The 20554-nt window shown below is 35.3% G+C and overlaps 1 protein-coding gene across 1 annotated transcript; it reads left to right on the top strand.

The window, feature by feature from the left end:
* Positions 1 to 364: 364 nt before the first annotated feature.
* On the top strand, positions 365 to 19199 carry LOC145591304 (protease Do-like 7). The gene is made up of 24 exons (XM_081647731.1): positions 365 to 991; positions 1113 to 1183; positions 2619 to 2753; positions 3618 to 3676; positions 4887 to 4923; positions 5995 to 6120; positions 6502 to 6591; positions 7458 to 7523; positions 7633 to 7689; positions 7769 to 7834; positions 8640 to 8747; positions 9140 to 9220; positions 10433 to 10482; positions 10662 to 10827; positions 13086 to 13604; positions 14090 to 14272; positions 14349 to 14454; positions 14926 to 15096; positions 15341 to 15420; positions 15494 to 15721; positions 16647 to 16862; positions 16986 to 17143; positions 17445 to 17556; positions 18564 to 19199. The coding sequence occupies exons 1-24, from the start codon at positions 703 to 705 to the stop codon at positions 18738 to 18740; spliced, it is 3351 nt and encodes a 1116-aa protein (XP_081503857.1). The 5' UTR covers positions 365 to 702; the 3' UTR covers positions 18741 to 19199.
* The last annotated feature ends 1355 nt before the right edge of the window (positions 19200 to 20554 follow it).

The raw sequence follows: 20554 nt of genomic DNA, 5'->3' as shown, positions 1-20554 counted from the left end.
GCATTTAAAAAAAACGGAGGGAGTACATGCATATAATAAAAGGACGGAGGGAGTAATAAAATATCAATGAAATCACATCGATATAGACCTAAGCTTTAGAAGTTTTGAATTCGAGTCATTAGACCAATCTTATCCAATATAATTGGATTTAACGAAATCACATCGACCTAAACATTAGATGTTTCTGATCCGAATTACTAAACTAATCTAATCTAATACATTTGAATACAATGAAATCAAATCAACCTATGCAATAGATGTTTATGATCCAATTCGAATCGCTAGATCAATCTAATCCAATCACATGAACATTTTTCTCGCTAGATCAATCTAATCCAATCACATGAACATTTTTCTCTTCTCTCTTCAAAAGTGCTCAATTAGTCTTCCATTTAGTTTTATAAAATAAAAAAACCAAAAAAAACATCGCCGGAATACCCGCCGTGAAACCAAAGACTTTGGTCAACTTTCTGTTGAATCCAGTTTACTTCAAACTATAAATACACAAGCACTTCTCTCTAAACTAAATCATCTTCCCAGAAACACAACAAAAATATCATTTCTTCAACTCAGTCAGACTTTCTCACTTTCCATCATCCTCATTTTCTCTCTCCTCTAAAACCCTAATTCCCAAATTCCTTCCAATTCATCTTCTGATTTCTCGATTAATCAATCAATTGATTGATCAAATTCGTCCGAAAAATGGGAGATCAACTGGAAAGATTAGGATCAGAGGGAGTTTCAGCTGGATTAGAATCGACAATTAAAAGTGAACTTTGCATGGAAATTGACCCTCCGATTAGTGAAAATACTGCAACTGCTGAAGATTGGAGGAAAGCACTGAACAACGTTGTACCTGCTGTTGTTGTTCTTCGAACTACTGCTTGTCGCGCTTTCGATACTGAATCTGCTAGTGCTGGTTATGCTACTGGTTTCGTCGTCGATAAACGTCGTGGAATTATTCTTACTAATCGTCATGTTGTGAAACCAGGTAATCGTAAATTTTTCAAGTAAAGAATTAAATATTTGATGTTGATCAAGTTAATTTAGTGTGTAATTTTGTAATTATAAATTAAGCTAATGTTGTTTTGTTTAAATTTTTTAATTAACAGGGCCAGTGGTGGCGGAAGCAACTTTTTTGAATCGAGAAGAGATTCCTGTTTTTCCGGTATATAGAGATCCGGTGAGTGAACATTGTTGAGATTTTGCCTTTTAAGATTCTTGTGGTAAAGGAAGATTCTTATTTGTGGTATGTTCTTTTGTGAGTTAAAGGAAGAATATTTTTGTTTGATCATGTGTTTGTTTTTGAGTTTAATGTTTCTTTTGAAGAATATGCGCCTTTCTGCATCGATTATAGCGTGTATTAATTAAATGGTGATTCGGCGATAAAGTTGAAACTGTTATGTTAGAAATCTATTGGGAAGGAATAGATAAGAAAGGCAGAGAACTGCACTTTACAATATCACTAGATAGATGCTGTGTGTGGTTGATACTTCTATGCATTTGTAAATTTGTATTGCATATGGTTAGACCTGAGAATTAATGTGTATGTGCTGATGAATGTGAATTTGATGGACATTTTGATTGGTACTTGATAGTCATATTAAACACAGTTCCGTTTTCTCCAATTCCTGTGTTCTTTGCCCAAGCCACCCTGATCACGCTGGTTTAATTAAGAGAAGAAATAAGCTCTCTTTTATTATTCGAAAAAATGTTCTGGATAGTGAGGAGACTGCGAAAATAGTTCTATTGTAATATATCTTTAGGGAGATGTTTATACACTTCTGTCTAAAAGTTTTGCAAGCATAGTTTGTCCTGAGCCAAGATTGTGCTTGGCTTTTTTCATCTAGGAATGATTTAAGAAGGCTCAGGTGTGGCTTGAAAAGCTGACAGAGATATGGGAGGCTGGACTCTTGGAATACTCGTTTTACTTGATCCCAATCCAACTTAGCCGACTTTGAGGTTCCTTGTGGCCTTTTTAGGCTTCAAAGTCATATGTACAGTTTGGAGGGTGATCTGTAGTCTTTCAATAGCACCACTTCACCCCTAGATCTTCAATTTTCATTATCAACTGCATGATTTTGTAAATTGCAATACAATGGGGACATGTGGTAGTGAGGTTTAGCTTGCTTTGATTGTTGAGTTGTGTGAGTATCGTAATGGCTTCATTGTAGCACAGTAGCACTAAGAGCCCAGTTCTTCTTTGCATCCCTGAGTCTAACAGTTCCTATATTGTGATTTTACCGCATTGTAACCAGCCAGTCCAACTTATATTTGGAATTCCCATGTCGCAGGTAATCACATAATTTCATTCGCCTGCACAATCATATTGTATATTAATTTTAAAAAGTTTCTAAAATTTCCAAAGGGGTCTTGATGTTAGCAAAGTCGGTAAAATATCCGTGTTCATTGTTTAATATCTGAAGCATCTTTGCGTCATTTTTGTTGCATTTGCTTGCTTTCATTGACTGATTTGTGGTGTTAGAGCTTGGAATTAATTTTATTGTTTGAGATGTATATTCTTTTCTTCATGTTTTATTACTACTTAGTCCATTGTAGTTGTGGTTTTTCTGGTCTTGGTCATTTTGTTCATAACACTTGTACTCTTGTTGCTTCAGGTGCATGATTTTGGATTTTTTAGGTATGATCCACAACAGATCCGTTTTTTGAGCTACGAAGAGATACCTCTTGCCCCCGAGGCTGCTTCTGTTGGGCTTGAAATCAGGGTTGTCGGTAATGATAGTGGAGAGAAGGTAGCTGCATCTTATTCCTGGTTTATTTCTTGATACTTTCAACTTCTGAAAAAGTACAAAGAGTATTGTCTGTGTTTGTCATGTTAGCAAATACTTCATATAATTTCTGCTGATTGCTACGGACTATGTTGTAAGGTGGTTTTAACTCCTAATAATCTTCACTTTATATTCTGGACCCTTGTAGACTTAGAAATCTTTATGCCCTGCTTCTGGTGTGATGCTAGAGGTTTCCTTTTACTCACCCAAATTGTACGCAGAAAAATTTGGAAGCCTTTATTAATTAATTTATTTTTTAACTCACAACACTCTTTGGAACCTGATTGCAGCCTCACTCCATGTCCTCACTCCATGTTCTCATGAATGTTCTCAACTTCTCATGTTTAGTTCATTCGGAGTGAATTAGTTCTCATGTTTAGTCTATTCTCCTAACCTTGTGTCTATGCATGTCCCTGTAAATAATTTTTTTTTTTTTTAATTTATTTTATGATTGTCTCTCCATTTTCTTATGCATGTAGTTACTATAAGTGCATATACCAATGTGCATGTCACCTTCATCCATCATGCTAGTAGGTGCCTTTTCACTCTTCTTTTAAATTTAAATAGACGCACAAATAGTCTATATATGTCTTAAATAGGCAAATTATCAATTGACATAATCTTATGCCATGAGTCTTAAGACATTCAATGGATTGTCATAGTGAGATGAAGGAGGTTAAGGCATCATCAAAGAGGGAGTAAGATATTACAACTTGTGTTTGGGTTGGCTTTTCTATTGGTTATTGTACATATCTGATTGATGGGGAAGAACTATTGCTCTTCCATTTTTTCATGATTGATAAAAGTGCTATTTTCACACTCTTGCAGGTGTCTATTTTGGCTGGTACTCTTGCACGTCTTGATAGAGATGCTCCTCACTACAAAAAGTATGTGTATATTAGCTGAAAATGATTTCTTGTTCATACTCTTTCAATATGTTGGTTGTCAATTAATCCCCTTTGGAGGGAATATGGTGGTGTGGTTTAGGATTGTGTTTTGTTATGAATAATTTTAGATCGGCTATTAGGACTGATTTTTTTTTCTTCCCCGTCACATGGTATGTCCTTATCTTGCAGATTGATTTATTTCTTGTTTCCTGCTTACATCACGGATTAAATTTGTGTCCTGTGCCATCAAAATTTTCTTAATTGGACTTTTTATATTGAAAATTTGGCAGACTAAAACTTCCCATGTATCATCCCGCATAGAATAATGTTTTGCGTGTACTCACTTTAACTTTTTTATATGTCCAGACAGCAGGCTACTAGACAACTTACTTGAGATGCATGGATTTTTTTTTTTGGTTTTTTTTTTGGATGAATCAGAGAAGAGGTTGAGGATGGATGCTGCTTATTCATGCAGTTTTAGTTCAGTATTATTTTTACAGCCTTGAAGTTATGATAACTATAAGGTCATAATTTTCTAGGTAATTTGATAAAATTTAGAATTTTGGTGGTGCTACTTCTTAATTTGATAAAAGAAGAGGAAAGAAGTATGTAGAAATAGCCACAGAGAAGACCTGAAGTTTCATTCAGTATTTGTTGATTGGCTGGGAGAAAAAGTGTCTTCTGTCTCATAGAAAACTTCTCCCAGTATTAGTTAAATTAACATGAAGAGAAAAATGTCATTCATCATCAAATTTGGCCATGTAATTATGTAGATATAGCTGTTAATGACAGGAGTTTTTAACAGTCTACATAGCTTTCTCACCTAAGAGGATGATATTACTTATGAGCCGGGTACGTTACCTTTTGCATCCTTTGAGAAGAGAAAGTGGAAGGAAAAAGTGGTAAAGTTCAAGAAGTTTAAATTTCTAATTTGAAGCTCCAATTCTTCTCATGGTATATTTATTGGGAAAGCAGTGATATGAAAAATATGTGGTAGGCAGTAGGCTTCTTCATATTATGTATTTGTTAGGCATTGAATGGACATTTGGCATTATCCAATACTTGTATGTCTTTGTTTCTGAGTTTTATTCAGTATACTATAGATACTTAAAATGCTCATCCCCCCTCCTCCCCCTTCAAACAAAATAATTTGTTTATGGTTGGAATTGGCATGATGACTTTGTTATCTTGCTTGTTTTTTTGTTTGCAGGGATGGCTACAATGATTTTAACACATTTTACATGCAAGTAAGTGGGTTGTTCTACTTAGTGGTTACAAGAGCTTGCTTTGTTTTTCCTTTAAGTTTGAAATTACCATTATAGACCATTATAAATTGATGAATATTTTTTCCTATTGACGTTGGCTCATTTTGCTCTAAAGCCTTTACTGTACAAAGTAATCCTTGGTGAACATGTTTACAGTTTAACAGATGTAATTGAGCTACTATTGGACAAACTGCTTTAAATTATAATGGACTATATTAATCAAATGCTGATTACTTATTGTATCGATTTTCCCTTAAGCTTGAAATTATCGTTAAATAACAATTTAAATTGCTGAAAGGGAAGCTTAATGCATTTCTAATAAGGGTTATACATATTTTCTGCAAATAATATGGGTGTAAAGTGTTGGTAATCTGACCCCTCTTGTACGTGGATATAATAGGGTTGTTCCGATACACAGCGCCATTCTGTAACGGATTTTGGACACTCTGTTTGATGTAATGCTTTTCCGTGATTTCTGATTTAAAATTACGCCATGGCACCTGTTTAGAGTTTAGACTGGTGTTTTACCATATTTGCTTAATAATTGGGTATAAAGACTTGTGTATTGATCTATTTGATTTCATATACGATTTGCTTAAACTCAAATTTTAGTCATTATAAGTTCTTAGAACCTTTTATTCTACACAAAATGACTAGATAGGATTTTTGAATGTTTATATGAAACTGGTTTTAAAAAATAAATAAAGTATTTTAAGCTATAATTTAAAATATATTTTCTAGAGCTACTTGATTGCTAAGGTACTCTGAATAATTCCGTTTTTTATGTACTAAAAAAGTGTATGCTTTCGCTTTGTCTATTCCCACTGATGTCTGCAAAGCTTGTTGTAATATCCACTTTTATATATTATGCTCCCTTAACAAGCTCATGACCCATGACAGGTGGGAGCCTCATACTAAGGGTTACTGGGTAATTGTATATATCATAACACACACTTTCTCTTTTGTTAACAAGTAACTAGAGATGTGCCAGAAGTTTCATTCTATGTATTAAGATATTTACACCTTGATGTTTCTGTTTCTTTTTTGTTGCAGGCGGCTTCAGGTACTAAGGGTGGTTCTAGTGGTTCCCCTGTTATAGATTGGCAAGGAAGGGCAGTTGCATTGAATGCTGGGAGCAAGTCATCAAGTGCATCAGCATTTTTCTTGCCCTTGGAACGAGTGAGTTATGATTGTTATCACATGACTGTTTTCTTGATATCCTACCTAAATTTATTGTGAAGGGGAACTGAGCAACTTCCCATTAGAAAGAGCATGTCTAGTCTAAAAAAGTCATGTTGGCTGCCATACATCAAACGTTTTGAAGGGAGCTGGAAGCTTATTCTGCCAATATAAGATTTGAGTGTATCTTGAACTATCGGTTGAGAACTGATTGTATATTCTGGGGTCGAAAATTGAATGTATATCCTGACAGTGGTTTTGCTGTGCTGACTTGATATCTTTAAATTCTCTTCATTATGTCCCTTGAGTTATTTCTTTTTGACATGTAAATACATTGCATTTCACCATCTTGTTTTAAGTGCTGGTATTTCTATTTTGCAGGTTGTCAGAGCTCTAAGATACCTTCAGAATGGTAGAGACATGTCTGCAGATAAATGGCCTGCTGTTACCATCCCCCGTGGTACGCTTCAGGTTTGTTAATGATTTTCCTACGTAGCGCTGGCTTTATTATGTTTACAAGTTTATGTGTGAGACCGAGTTTTGCAAATGTATATGTTTTAGTGGTCTTCTGTGTGAATTTTAACACTGCCTGAAAGAATCGTTTTGCAGGCTTAGGCTACTATTTTAAAGATAATTCTCTTTTTTGTGTAATGGAATATTACTTTTCAATTAAAGGGTCAAAGTGGTAAAGCAACACTAAAATGATTAATATATTTAATTAAAAATATACGCTTATGTTAATAACAAAGTATCATAAATCAATTCTTCCTCCAGCTCCCTCTTGTGAAGTAATGGTCCTTCTGAATTGTGATCCTAGATCAAGCTTATAGCTTACAGTGATGTGGTGAACCAAATCACGAAGTGACCTCCAAAATTTGTCCAAGCAATATCTAGGATACACAAAGGAGTATTAGTGCTTTTTAAGCATCGTGATGATCTTAATCGGTCTGTTATGTATCTGATAGTGACATAGATTACTACGTTGTATTTTGTTACTGGTTGAACACTTAAACAGTAAAATTGACACCATCCATAAGATGTTGGATTTTCCTTTATTGAGAGACTTTTTTGTGGTCTACCATCGCTTCTGGTATTATCATATGTTTGTTATTCCACTAGATGGCTGTTGTACATGTTTTGAAAACTGTGGTGGTGGACTCGTCAAAGCACTTTATGAGATTTTGATCTGAAGAACTCAATTTAGTAATTTAAATTTATTGAATCTGAGACAAACAAGCTTTAATTACACTTGATTCCTTGTTTAGCCTTGTTTTAATATCCATTATCTCTTGTATTCCAACTCTTTATTTTGATGAGACTTTATTATGGATTTGTAGATGACATTTGTTCACAAAGGTTTTGACGAAACATTTCGACTTGGTCTTCAAAGAGATACAGAACTGGTATTTAATGGGTCTGAATGTCAATTTTTTTTCTGTCAGAGGCATGTGTGCTTCCTTTGTGACTTTTTCAAGCTATAAGTATACTAACTTCATGCAATGCATTAAGTAGATGGTGCGGAATGCATCTCCATCAGGGGAAACTGGAATGCTAGTTGTTGATTCAGTGGTGAGTATGATATTTTATAGTAGAAAAGAATTCATTAAAATTGATAGTTATGTTAATTACACCCTATTTCTTATTACAGGTTCCTGGTGGACCAGCTTATAAGCATTTGGAAACTGGTGATGTTCTTGTTCGTATTAATGGTGAAGTAAGTCATTAGAATCCAGCAAATTCAGCATTTGGTTCATTCAAGGATTGGTTCTAGATAGTTTGAGCTAAAGTCTTATGCATTGTCATTCATAATTCAATAATACTTCCTCGGTTTCTTTTTATACACGTTTTGACTTTGTGTACTATTTACATAACTTACTTTGACTTTCTTTTGTGATTTAGTGTTAACTGTTAAGAAAAAGCATTATTATGTGGGATCTTGTTAGATTTGTCGTCTCCTTCTTCTTTTTTTTTCAAATATCAAAATTTCTTTAATTTTTGCTAATATGTAACTAAAGATATCCACATTTAAAAGTATGTGTTGGCAAACGTGCCTAAATGAAATGTGTCAACTAATATGAAATGGAGGAAGTATATCATTTCTGGAATCCTCTCACTCGTAGCTTGCTTTATGGCTTAGTGTGAGATCTGGATTGGTAGTTTTGTATGTTCTTATAAGGGGGTAATGTCTTCAGTAATGCTGTCTTTAAATGATTTGGAATACTGCATTCTACTGGTGTTTATCCTTGGTTAAATGATGCATAAGTCTATTTCTCTTCTGCCATGACTTGAACAATAATTGTCTTACATAGTGTTTTCTAGGTCCAACCTTTTCTCTGTACAGTGTGGAAGCATGCCTGATAGCACGTAAATTAGAAAAGTAGGAGGCTGCTTTTTCAAGCCGCCCCTTTCTGGTGATCATGAGTTAATAGATGTTAATTTGGTAATCAGTTCTTCCAAGCATGGCATAGCTTGGCTTGCATCTAGTATAACTGACCCACAAGTCAATGTGTCTAATGCAGGTTATGACTCAGTTCCTCAAACTGGAGACTTTGTTAGATGATAGTGTAAGCCAGAATATCAAATTGGAGATAGAAAGAGGCGGGACTCCTATGACAGTAGACTTGATGGTGAGTTCACAGTTCTCAGCTCTTTCAGATGGACCTTATTTATTTTTTTAACAAAAGCCTGCTTTTGTTTTGCAGAACTGCATACAGTATATTAATTTGTTGTAATGAAAGAAAATATCAGTGACTTTTAATAGTGTATAAGTGGGTCACAATGTTATTTGTTCTCACCTTGTGAATATATTAAGGTTTTTTATTCCACAGTTGCTAATTATTCTGAATGAGTTGAGTGGTTTCATACTTTGGTTCTATGTCACATAATATATACACATTGTTATGCATGCTGCTTTGTTATATTGGTGTTTTATTTTTCATTGACCTGTTCCATAATGAACATAGTTTAATACAACTATTACATATATATATCATGGTTTCTCTTATCAATGATGGTCCAGGTTCAAGATTTGCACTCTATTACCCCAGACAACTTTCTTGAAGTCAGTGGTGGTGTGATTCATTCTCTGTCCTACCAGCAGGTTTGTCCTTGCCCTCCCCTCCTTGGATGAGCCTTTGGTCATAATTTTTTAAAGTTGTTTTCTTTTTATTATGGTGTCTGATTGCTCATCTATGTAGTCAAGTGCTTCTGGAAGTGTAGCGTAAGTTTTGTTATTTTGGTTGGCTAGGTGCCTATCATGTAGCCACGTACAAGTTATCCGAACATTAGAGTCAACTTTTTGCAGTCTGAGAATTTCCTTTAAGTGTTAACCATTCAATTTTATTGTTGCAAATGAATTTATATATAAGATTTTATTCTGGCTGTTGACCTTGTATACTTGAATTGCTCATACTATTCTTATAACGTATTCTTCATGACCATCTAATTGTGATACTTATTTCCCTTCACTGTCTCTTTCCCTCCTTGGATGTTAGATGATCTTGTGATTTCTTGGATGGCATTGTGTTCTGGCTTATTTTAATGAATATGCAGTGCATGTTTAAGTTATTTCCGTCTGTTTGGGTCAAGCTTTTCTGTTAACTCATGTTTCCTGTTGAATCTCTATTATGTTATGCCTTATTTTAACCATCCGTGCACTTACATCGAGATGATAAGTTATTACTGTCAAATGATTTAGCACAGTGAAAATTATATTTTCTGACCTTTTGTGAGAGAATACTCTTTTCAATACTGATTTGGTAGTCTACAAATCTTATTTGGGCAGTGCTAAAAATCTGAAGTCATCTATATTATTTCTTTCATCCATTTGGTGCCTTTATAAAATACCTTTGGGTGTCAGCAACCATATGAACTATGAAAATACTTCATGTGCAAGGAATCAATAATTAGGGGAGGGCATGTTAGTCATAGTCTATTACTAGTTACCTGGGGGATAAGTTAGAGGTTTGTTAGGAAAGATTTTCTATAAATAGGTCTCATTAGGAGGGAAGAGGATATGTTGAATGTTGAGTGGTTTGTTATTGGGAGAGAGTGAGCCTCTCAAAAGCTCATACTTAGTAGAGAATTCACCTCTCGAAAGTGGAATTATCAATCAATTTGCTGTAATCTTCATCTTAATGCTATAATCATCAATTTTCTTCTTATTTGCTGCATTGTCAGTGCTGAAAATTATGTCAGTTCCTAGCATCATGTCATTGTCTCCCTCTGACTTGAGTGTTGTACATCTTTGATTCTTCTAATTAAGATTTAAATTCTAAAGGTTGATTTTTTAATCAGTTAAATTCTTTTGCAGGCTCGAAATTTCCGGTTCACCTGTGGTCTTGTTTATGTTGCAGAGCCTGGGTGAGCCTCCTTCATTAAATAAATAGAATAAAGGATTGGTTAGTGTTGTCTCAGTAGGCATATGTTTATAGTGGTGTCCGCAAATTGCATGGTCATCCTTCATCTTTGGCAACACATGTTGACGTAATGACTTCCTTACGAGTATGATTAAGCCTTTTCTCCTTGTTTGTCCATACCAGATACATGTTGTTTAGAGCTGGCGTACCTCGCCATGCCATCATAAAAAAGTTTGCTGGGCAGGAGATATCTTGCCTTGAGGAGCTGATCTCGGTCCTTTCTAAGTTATCTAGGGGTATGCGTGTTCCACTGGAATATATAACATATGTCGATCGGCATCGAAGGAAGGTAAGGGCTTTTTGTAGCTATTATGTTTTTAAGTCTCCTAAATTCTACAATTTAATCCGATAATGATCTTGCATTCTTGATGTTTATTATATATGTTTGTTTACATTAGCTGCACTACATACTCTTTTATCACGTTTGAATTGTCCATGTACTGATTATAGAATATGGGTACTGGATGTCTGGATAGTTTTTGCCAAGGGCTGTTTGTTTGTGAGGCTAAATAGACAACGCATCTTAGTATTTTAGTGTAGGACAGCATCAAATATCTTCCTACATGTGGGGTATTGTCCAATACCTATCCTTTTTATAGCTTGCTGAATCGGGTTTCCCCAAGGTGTAAAGGACCATTACATATTGGTTGGACTGTTGGACACAGTCGTCGTAGAGCCAATCCATCCAATACAGGACTGATTAGAGACCTTTTATGAACATCTTTCTCAATAAGCAATCATTACAGCCATTGGAACCCTAACCACAATTTGATTACATAGAACTTCATGCTGTTCTAGCTCTGCTGCTGACATTAAATATCCACATGTTGTAAATGACAGTAAATAACGGAATACTGATTGTTAATATCAGAAATCGAATGTGTTGATCTTTTTTGTGGATTTTTAGTTTTGAATTTGTCTAACTCTTGTAAGATTGTTTGGAATATGGGTGTAAAATAGTTTTATTGAGATCAAGTTTGGTGTTTCTCTGTTCATGATACTTGCATTTGAGCTCAGGTTGAGTCTGAATCTTTTTCAAACTTAAATTTTAAAATTCGACTTGAGTTTGAAAATTCTCTTTTACATTATAGTACTTTCATAACTGAAGTTTCTGCTTTTTCTATTGTGCTTTGCAGCAGTGTAGTGCAAATCCTTCATATCAGTTTTAAGTTGGATTTTTGAACATGTAAAAAATAATGTTAAAAAAATATCTAGAATATGCTCACAAGCTTTCTCTTGTTGAACTTAGTTGTGCTAAAAAAAAAAATATCAAGTCCAGCTCGAATAGTTAACGAATCAATTGGGCTCATCTATATTCACATAAAAAAGGCTTATACATATACAATCCACACATAGTTCAAGCTTGTCCCAGTTAGCAAAGATATCTCTTTGCTGAATATTTTATTTCGAGAGAGTTATACCTCATGGGACAGAATAGTTAATTTTGTTGGATTTATTTCCATCACACCACCATATGAACAGGCTGCTTAAATTTATTTATTTATTTATTTATTCCCTTTTGTGAAATATGGTTTAGTATTCTAATTGACAAATACCTATTTTATTCTTTGTGAGCATTTTTTAATTATGAGTGTAAAATTTAGCATTTTCTGCTTGTGAAGAGGCTTTTGTCTATTAATCATACTTTTATTTATGAATTGACACGTGGGTGTAAATTGTAGTGCCTCCATTTTCCCTATTGGTTTTCACTGGTTAGGGCCTTAGGGGTCTCACTATCCTTATTTTGACCTCCACAACTTCAAGCAACAGCCAACAGAATCCATACTTTTATTTATTTATTTATTTATTTTGGTGATTTTGTTGTACACAACTATACATAGAATCTCATTACATTATTTAGCAGTTAGTTGATCGATGCAAATCCAAGAATACCATAGGAGAGCACGTGGTTTATGTTGCTTCATACCTCATACAGAAATATTGGTTATTATATGGAAAGACCGAGTGAGGTGGATAATTATGTTTGTGACACAAGTGTTGGTTATGGTCAAAATCCTAGAATCAATTATTGTAGATTTGTCAGTGTATAAAAGGGGCACTGAGGCACAAGGCGACATGGACTATGTACCTTTTAGTCTTGCGAGGTGCTTTTGGTGAGAGTTTTTTTTTTTTTTTTTTAATTATTATTATTATATGAAGTGCCCCTCAATTCAGTAAGGCACACCTAAGGCACAGGGATTCCCTATCGCCTTGATGCACCTTGAGCCTTTTTATACAACGCACTCTAAGCTTATTGCCTGCCGTTGATTCCTGTCTGCTGGGATCCTTTCTCTTATTTGATAGAGATGACCATGAGATCTTGTTTTGCTGTTGTACTGCTAGTCTTGTAATGCATGTGTCTTAATATTTTGGATTTGCTTTATTATTTCATATATGTCTTTCATTGTTGAGCTCCCCACCTCCCTTTGTTCTCTCCTGTATGCAGTTACTTCCATCATTGAGATAGGCTTCTGTCAGCATTTTATAATTTTTGCTGTCATGAAAAATGGCTGATTAGTAATTTAATTTACTTTATCTTTTATGCAGTCTGTCTTGGTTACTGTTGATCGGCATGAATGGTATGCCTTTCCTCGAAGATATATACGTGATGATAGTACTGGTTTATGGATAGTGAAGCCTGCCCTACCATCAGAGTCTCCACTGCTATCATCTGGTATCAATCAAGTCAATGGTGGCGCTAGCAATGAAGCAGTGACATCAGATATCAGAGGGGTTTGTGTAATGGACTATACACATCAAGATAATCACCAAAAGCTGGCTGACGGTACTGCTATCATGGAGACTAATAGCGATCATACCTCTGAAGATGCTAACTCTCGGGATGAATCTGATGCTGGAAGCAAGAAGCGAAAGGTGGAAGAATGCTCATCTGCTGATGGTATTGCTAATACTGATAATTTGTTGTGTGAACCTAGAGAAGAAAACTTGGGGGATTCGGGAATTTCTGAAAATCCTATCCTAAGGGATCACCAAGGTGCAACAGCGGCCGTATCCAATGCTTCAGTTGCTGAACGTGTTATAGAGCCAACCCTTGTTATGTTTGAGGTAATTTTTTGTGACAGGTGTTCCATTGTATCATATATGCTGAGGATGTTCTACTGTTTGTCATCAGCTATAGTAGATTCTTTTCTCTCATGCCCAACCGTTTTTTCTTTTTCTTCTTTTTGTTTGCTTAAGTTACATCCACTAGCCGATGACCTTGATGGACGGGGATCTGATAATGGTATACTCTGGGAAGGTGGGGCTTGGATGTTGGATATTGTTCTTTTTGTCCACCTGCTTTGGCCTAGAAATATTCTGGTCGGTTTGTAGCTATGTGCTGATCTGTTTGCTTAGTTATGTCTTTTCTGAAAAATTGTCACACCTTTATTTTGCTTTAGTTTTGGCTTAGAGACCCCTTAATATTCTTGGATTAGGTTCTTTTCTGCTCTGCACCATGAAGTTATTTCTTTATATGTTTTAATAACTTGATTGCATGTTATTTTGAGCTAGGTGCAAGATATCGTTTTCATCCATTTTGTGACTTTCAGGTCCATGTGCCCCCATCATGTATGCTTGATGGTGTACATTCCCAACATTTCTTTGGGACTGGCGTTATTATCCATCATTCACAGAACATGGGATTGGTTGTGGTTGACAAGAACACGGTTGCAATATCTGCATCTGATATTATGCTATCATTTGCCGCATTTCCTATTGAAATTCCGGGGGAGGTAACTAAGTTTGCTCTTCCACCCATATTTTAAAGTTACTGCAACTTCTCTTGCTAAAATTTATGTCATGTTGTAGGTAGTTTTTCTACACCCTGTACACAATTATGCTCTTGTTGCATATGATCCTTCTGCTCTTGGTGCTGCTGGTGCAGCAGTAGTTCGTGCTGCTGAGCTACTTCCAGGTTAGTTCGCAGCATAAATATATGAGCTTTGTTCCACTCCTATTTGGATTGTATTACCTTTTAACCTTGATGAAAAAGTAGTTGAATTCTTATTAGTCTGATTGACTGGGTGCCAAATTAAGCATGTCGTGAATTCCTGGAAATTAGCTTGTTTATGCATGAGGTCATTTCTGGCGGTTGCATAAAGTTGCATTTACATCCAGGTTGCTGTTATAAGTACAATTTCCATTTTGTCCATAATTTCAAGAGTTTGATGATGCATTCTAGGCTGCTAGCTATTGAATGCTAAATGTTGCATCAGCGGATGCAGAGGGTTCTAAAATTAAAAACATTTTGTCTTATGTCTGATATCAGATTATTAGATGATGTATTTTGATAAGCACCGCTCCAGTGCAGATGATGTATTTTGATAAGCACCGCTCCAGTGCATAAAATATCTTATTTTATGTTAGTTTATTTTATTTTGGTCAGAACCTGCATTACGACGAGGTGATTCTGTATACCTTGTTGGGTTGAGCAGAAGTCTTCAGGCTACCTCACGTAAATCCATTGTCACCAACCCATGTGCTGCGTTAAATATCGGATCAGCTGACTGTCCACGTTATCGAGCCATGAATATGGAGGTTGTTGAGCTTGACACAGGTATGTTGGTTGCCTAGATTCATTTTATATGATCTTACTCTGATTCTAATTCCTCCTTCCTCATTCCCATAAACTACTTCCTCAGTTCCTTTTTTTGCCTTTTTAAACCCTTAAGAAAATGTGCCATATAGAAGTGAAGTGATAATTATAAAAGGAGGGGAAGTATAAGGATAGTTAAAAGGTTAATTTTATTTTGCCATGTTTGACATTCTGAAATTTGCAATTGATGTTATTGTTTATTCAGATTTTGGCAGTACATTCTCTGGTGTCTTGACTGATGAACAGGGTAGGGTTCAAGCAATATGGGGGAGCTTTTCAACTCAGGTATTGCTATCTCTTCTGGTACTTGAATCTACATAGCATGGCTGGTGCTGACATATTGTATTTTCTTTTGCAGTTGAAATATGGAGGCAGCTCATCAGAAGATCATCAATTTGTCAGAGGTATACCAATTTATACCATCAGTCAAGTCCTTGACAAAATTTTGTCTGGTGCAAATGGTCCACCTCTTCTTATTAATGGCATTAAAAGGCCCATGCCACTTGTCAGAATACTGGAGGTGGAACTCTACCCTACCTTACTATCAAAGGCAAGAAGTTTTGGCCTGAGCGATAATTGGATCCAAGTATGTATCTCTCTGATATTATTTTCTCTTTCAATTTATTTATTAACTTTATAAGTCATGCCATATGGCCAATATCATGTGATACACTACATCAAGGGTTTTGGTTGAACTTTTTTTTTTTTTTATAGTAACTTTATAAGTCTACGGATGGATTTGGTTGATCTTATTGCTATTATCTAGAATATTGATGTTTTTAAAAACATTTTTAACGGTTTTGGATGTAGGATTTTTGCATTACTTGCAGGAAGACCACTTTTCTTTGCTCGGAACTAGCAAACAGTTTCTTTGTAGTGTTGTGTATATCCTTTCTCCATAAGCCTGCCTAGGGTAATACCCTATTTTGAGACATTGGGGTTATTCTGATTTAAATGTTGACATGTTTGCTAATCATCTTATGAACCTTAAGAGGAAGCATGGTGCTTATAGTAAAGATAAATTTTGCTAGCCTTTGGAATCTATATTATACATGACTTTTCTTTTAGTTTTTTGGTTCCTATTCAGTTGTAAGGCTTTGATTGATCGACTCCTATTCTGTTGGGGAGCATCTGGTGATCGCTATTCTAGTTGTTAACTTGCTACAGCACAACTGAATGTGAGTGCTGAGTGAAGTGTTTTGTGTACGAGTGCTTGCGCGCACGCGTGTGTTTGTGTGTGTGTGTGTGTCTTGTTTTGGCTTTTGAAGGACTATTCTAAAATGCATAGAATATTATCTGATAGCTCATCTTGGAAATTTTCATAAATGAATGATCCCTCCTGCAGTGGGAACAATTCAAGGTGGTGGCAGTTGTCTCACAATAATTCTCCTGATTGATAAAGTTGCCTTCATGTTCTTTATTGATTACCTGTTTTCTCCATTTTTCTTCTGGCAAATTTTTTTATAATTTATATGGAATAGGAACATGATTTTCCTCTCTTTTTTCTTCAGGCTCTTGTTAAGAAAGACCCTTTGAGGCGCCAAGTGTTGCGTGTCAAAGGTTGTTTGGCTGGATCAAGAGCTGAGAATATTTTGGAACAAGGTGACATGGTTTTGGCAATCAACAAAGAGCCTGTGACTTGCTTTCGTGACATAGAAAATGCTTGCCAAGATTTAGACAAGTATGATAAGAGTAATGAGACGCTCCAGATGACCATCTTTCGCCAGGTTATTAATTGAAATCAAAACCTTTTTGTAATTACCCTAATTCCTTGGATGTGCATATCTCATGTATGGCAGTAAAATAGATTACTGTTCTCTTAGTTGATTATAACCTGGATGGTTCTGCAGGGGCGTGAATTGGAAGTAGTAGTAGGAACTGATATTAGAGATGGTATCAGTACAGTTCGTGTTGTAAACTGGTGTGGGTGCATAGTTCAGGATCCTCATCCAGCAGTACGGGCCCTTGGGTTTCTTCCTGAAGAAGGCCATGGTGTTTTTGTAGCAAGGTAATTCACTAATTAGTGATTAATATTGCTGCATGTTGCTTGTGACGTAGTTTTAGGGTTAAAAATTCAGCCTTTCTTTTTAATATAGAAATCTAGCTTAATTGAAGAAGAGAGGGGGGGGGGGGGGGGGGGGGATCTTGTCTGGCCTATAAATTCTTATTAATCTACTGTAATCAAACCATGATGACCTGGTTATGCTTAGGGTGATAAGTGAGCGTCCATTTTTTCTTTCTTGTGACTGATTTTTTTTAGAAGTTTTTTTTTAATCTTAAGAAATTAAGTTTATCTTGTTATTTTTCAGGTGGTGTCATGGAAGTCCAGCTCATAGATATGGTTTGTATGCTCTTCAATGGATAGTGGAAGTGAATGGAAAACCTACCCCTGATCTGGATGCTTTTGTTAGTGTGACGAAGGTATACTGACTTTTTATTTTTGATCTTATTGTTAATCTGTCTTTGTAGTTGACCCAAATGCTTTAGTTAATAACATTATAAACATTCATCATCTTCCTCCAAGTATTCATGTGAAAGAACAATGTAATGAAGATGTCAGAAATTAAACAATGTTGATGAATTTGCTGAGTTCTTGGAGAATTTTATGTGGAGCCTAGTAGTTTGATGCATTTAAGGAATTTAAGATTATATATTCTTTGGGTTGGGCTGAAACAAAACTGGCTTGGGTTGTTAGTCCACTTGGTGATGTGTGCCTTCTTTGACTTTGGGACTGGAGTGCCATGCCAATGTTGCTTTTTCTAATTTTCATTTTTCTCTCCGACTTTGTGAGAGTAATTTAGCATGTTACGTCCTAATGTATTCCCTTCTCTAATAATTAATAACTTTGAAACTTATAAGATCTATTCGTTCTGCCTTTATCCCTTGGCTCATTGTTGCCTTCTTTAGGTCTCAGAGAGGGGTTGGGGTGTGGCGAACCTATTTACATTGCTTAATTATCCTAGTCACCTAGTCTCATTGACTCATTCCCTTCGAATTATCTACCATCCTGATTGCCAGCAAATATGGGGCTTCTTCTTGCCTGATCAATGCTTCCCATAATCCATGCACTTAATCTATAAGTGCTGAAAATGGTATCTTTTCAAAATAAAGCCAAATAAAATAATAGATTACTGGGTTAGAGCTTCTAAAGGGCACATAAACATGACCCTATGTAGTTCAAAGGAGTATGAAGCTGAATGTTCTTAAGTCACATAATGTATTGATTCACTACTGTTGCAACATAATATTTAACCTTGATGTAACCTATCCCAGGAAAATATTAAAAGGATTAATCATTTATTATTAAGTTTCCTATAGTTTTTCTAGGAATCAATCCCCACACACCCCCCCCCCCCCCCCCCCCCCCCCCTCTTCCCCTTCCTGTACAAAGTACTACAAATGTGAAATTTTCTTTGTTCAACAAGCAGGAACTAGTGCATGGAGATTATGCACGTGTGAAGACAGTCCATTTGAATGGGAAGCCCCGGGTATTAACATTGAAGCAAGATTTGCATTACTGGCCAACTTGGGAGCTAAGGTTTGATTCAAACACCGCACTGTGGTATAGAAATACAATCAAGGCATTGGATAGCGCTGTGGCGTGAGTGGTTCCATCTACTAGCAAGCTCCTTTGGTAAGTGACTTCCAAAATTTGTGAAAATTACCTGGCCCTTTGATGGTACATACCTCATTGAACATTGTTTTCGGAGCTGCTTCAATATGGTCGCTCTGTACTGAAGAGTTCTGAGATTGGTCATGCAGTTTGGATTCTATTATGGATGAGGGGCTGTTTTTAATTTTTATTTTTTAAAGAGGGAGGAGGGGAGCTTTATAAGATTATTCATGATCTTGGATGTTTCGAAAGCTGGTTGATTCGTGTAGAAGGGATAGGAATTTCCTAGATGTCGTACTTTATATTTTATGTGAGGGGGCCTATGTCAATATCATGATTTTTCGTCAAAGGGGATGTAGCTAAGTATATGTAGGGATCGCTATTGATATGTACTTGTGCTGAAAGAACTCTATTGAAATTTGAAACTCGCCCTGAAAGTTTTCTTTGGTTATGTTAGTGTCGTCTTCTCTCTTTTGCTTCATACTTGTATTATACTCTGTACTGTACAATATATTTCTTAATCAATTTTGTTGTAATTTCCTCTTTTGCTTTTATTTTCGATTGGATAGTTGTTTGTCGATATATAGCTTATGGCCCTTCTCTGAAAAAGGGATTCAGAACTAGATTTTACAGTATACATTGATCTGCGGCTCTTCCGAATGAGATGGGATTAATGCAGTCTGTCATAAGACTTAATTGGAAAGTTCAGCATTAAGGTATAATTAATTGAAAACACTTTCATTAATTATAATCCTATTTCCACCAACCTTTGTTGTTAGAAGGTTCTTAATCTTCTCAAGAGTGTGGAGTATGAGTTAATATATTTAATTGAACTAATTAGTAGAAAAGCGTTATAAAGTCGAAATGATACGAGAGTATCTGTACTCTATAAATGACTATGAATTTTGTTTTTTGTTTTTTGTTTTTTTTTTCCGGGGTGATGAAGTTGGTTGCACGAAAATCATGCAAAAGTCTGAAAAAACTCTAAAACAATTTGGTTAATTAGGAAGGGATCTTGTATAATTATGTAGGGTATGAGTCATATAGTGTCAATTTAGAGTCGGAAGGGATAGAGATGTAGGGAGCTAGGAAGCATATATTTACCAAAAGTTTCACTGTGTGGTAGAGAAAAAAGATTTGTCAAAAGGGAGTTTTACAAAAGCAAAAAAAAAAAAAAAAAGAAAAAAAAAAAGTTTCTTCGGTTGGTTAATTCTGAGCTTTTTTTTCTTTTCTATCTTTCATTGTTGGGAATATGCTGATCCAACGGAGTATATTTGATGCAACTACTTTATCTATTATATATAGGAAATAGAAACATTATTCAAATATGTAGACAAATTTGATGTAAAGGATGTCTAATTGACAACTTAAAAAATATGAAAAAAAAAAAAAAACAAAATGTTGCTTTAAAATGACACTTCAGCTAACAAAGCTACTTTTTGCTACAAATATATTCTGGACCCCATGATTAAATAAAAATATTGACACTCTAATAATCTAATTACATGAATAAAACAATTAACAATTACTTGTTTATATTTGGAGTTTTGGACCTTGAAAACTTGTGTTTGTGTAGCAGTGTTGTTAAGACTTGACTTATCTTCATTCAAATAGTTTTTAGAACTAAATATTAATTGTTGTTTCATCTTTAATACGGGTCAGAGTATTTTGCATGTTTTGAGTGAGAAGTAATATATATAAAAATATATAGGTTAGTCAAAATGAAAGAAAATGATTTTGAAACGAACAAAAATGGAAAGTATTAAGAACTTTAAAAAAAACAGATATTGCATATTTACTGACTTG

Source organism: Chenopodium album, chromosome 18, assembly GCF_948465745.1.
Source record: "Chenopodium album chromosome 18, dcCheAlbu1.1, whole genome shotgun sequence".
NCBI lineage: Eukaryota > Viridiplantae > Streptophyta > Magnoliopsida > Caryophyllales > Amaranthaceae > Chenopodium > Chenopodium album.
This window is presented reverse-complemented; position numbering and strand designations above follow the sequence as displayed.

What these genes read in the sequence shown, in the direction of transcription:
- LOC145591304 (XM_081647731.1), top strand. Translation starts at nt 703, where the DNA reads ATGGGAGATCAACTGGAAAGATTAGGATCAGAGGGAGTTTCAGCTGGA. An exon ending in TTAACACATTTTACATGCAA is followed by an intron (nt 4,924 to 5,994) that starts GTAAGTGGGTTG and finishes TTTTTGTTGCAG; the next exon opens with GCGGCTTCAGGTACTAAGGG. An exon ending in TTGTTCGTATTAATGGTGAA is followed by an intron (nt 7,835 to 8,639) that starts GTAAGTCATTAG and finishes TGTCTAATGCAG; the next exon opens with GTTATGACTCAGTTCCTCAA.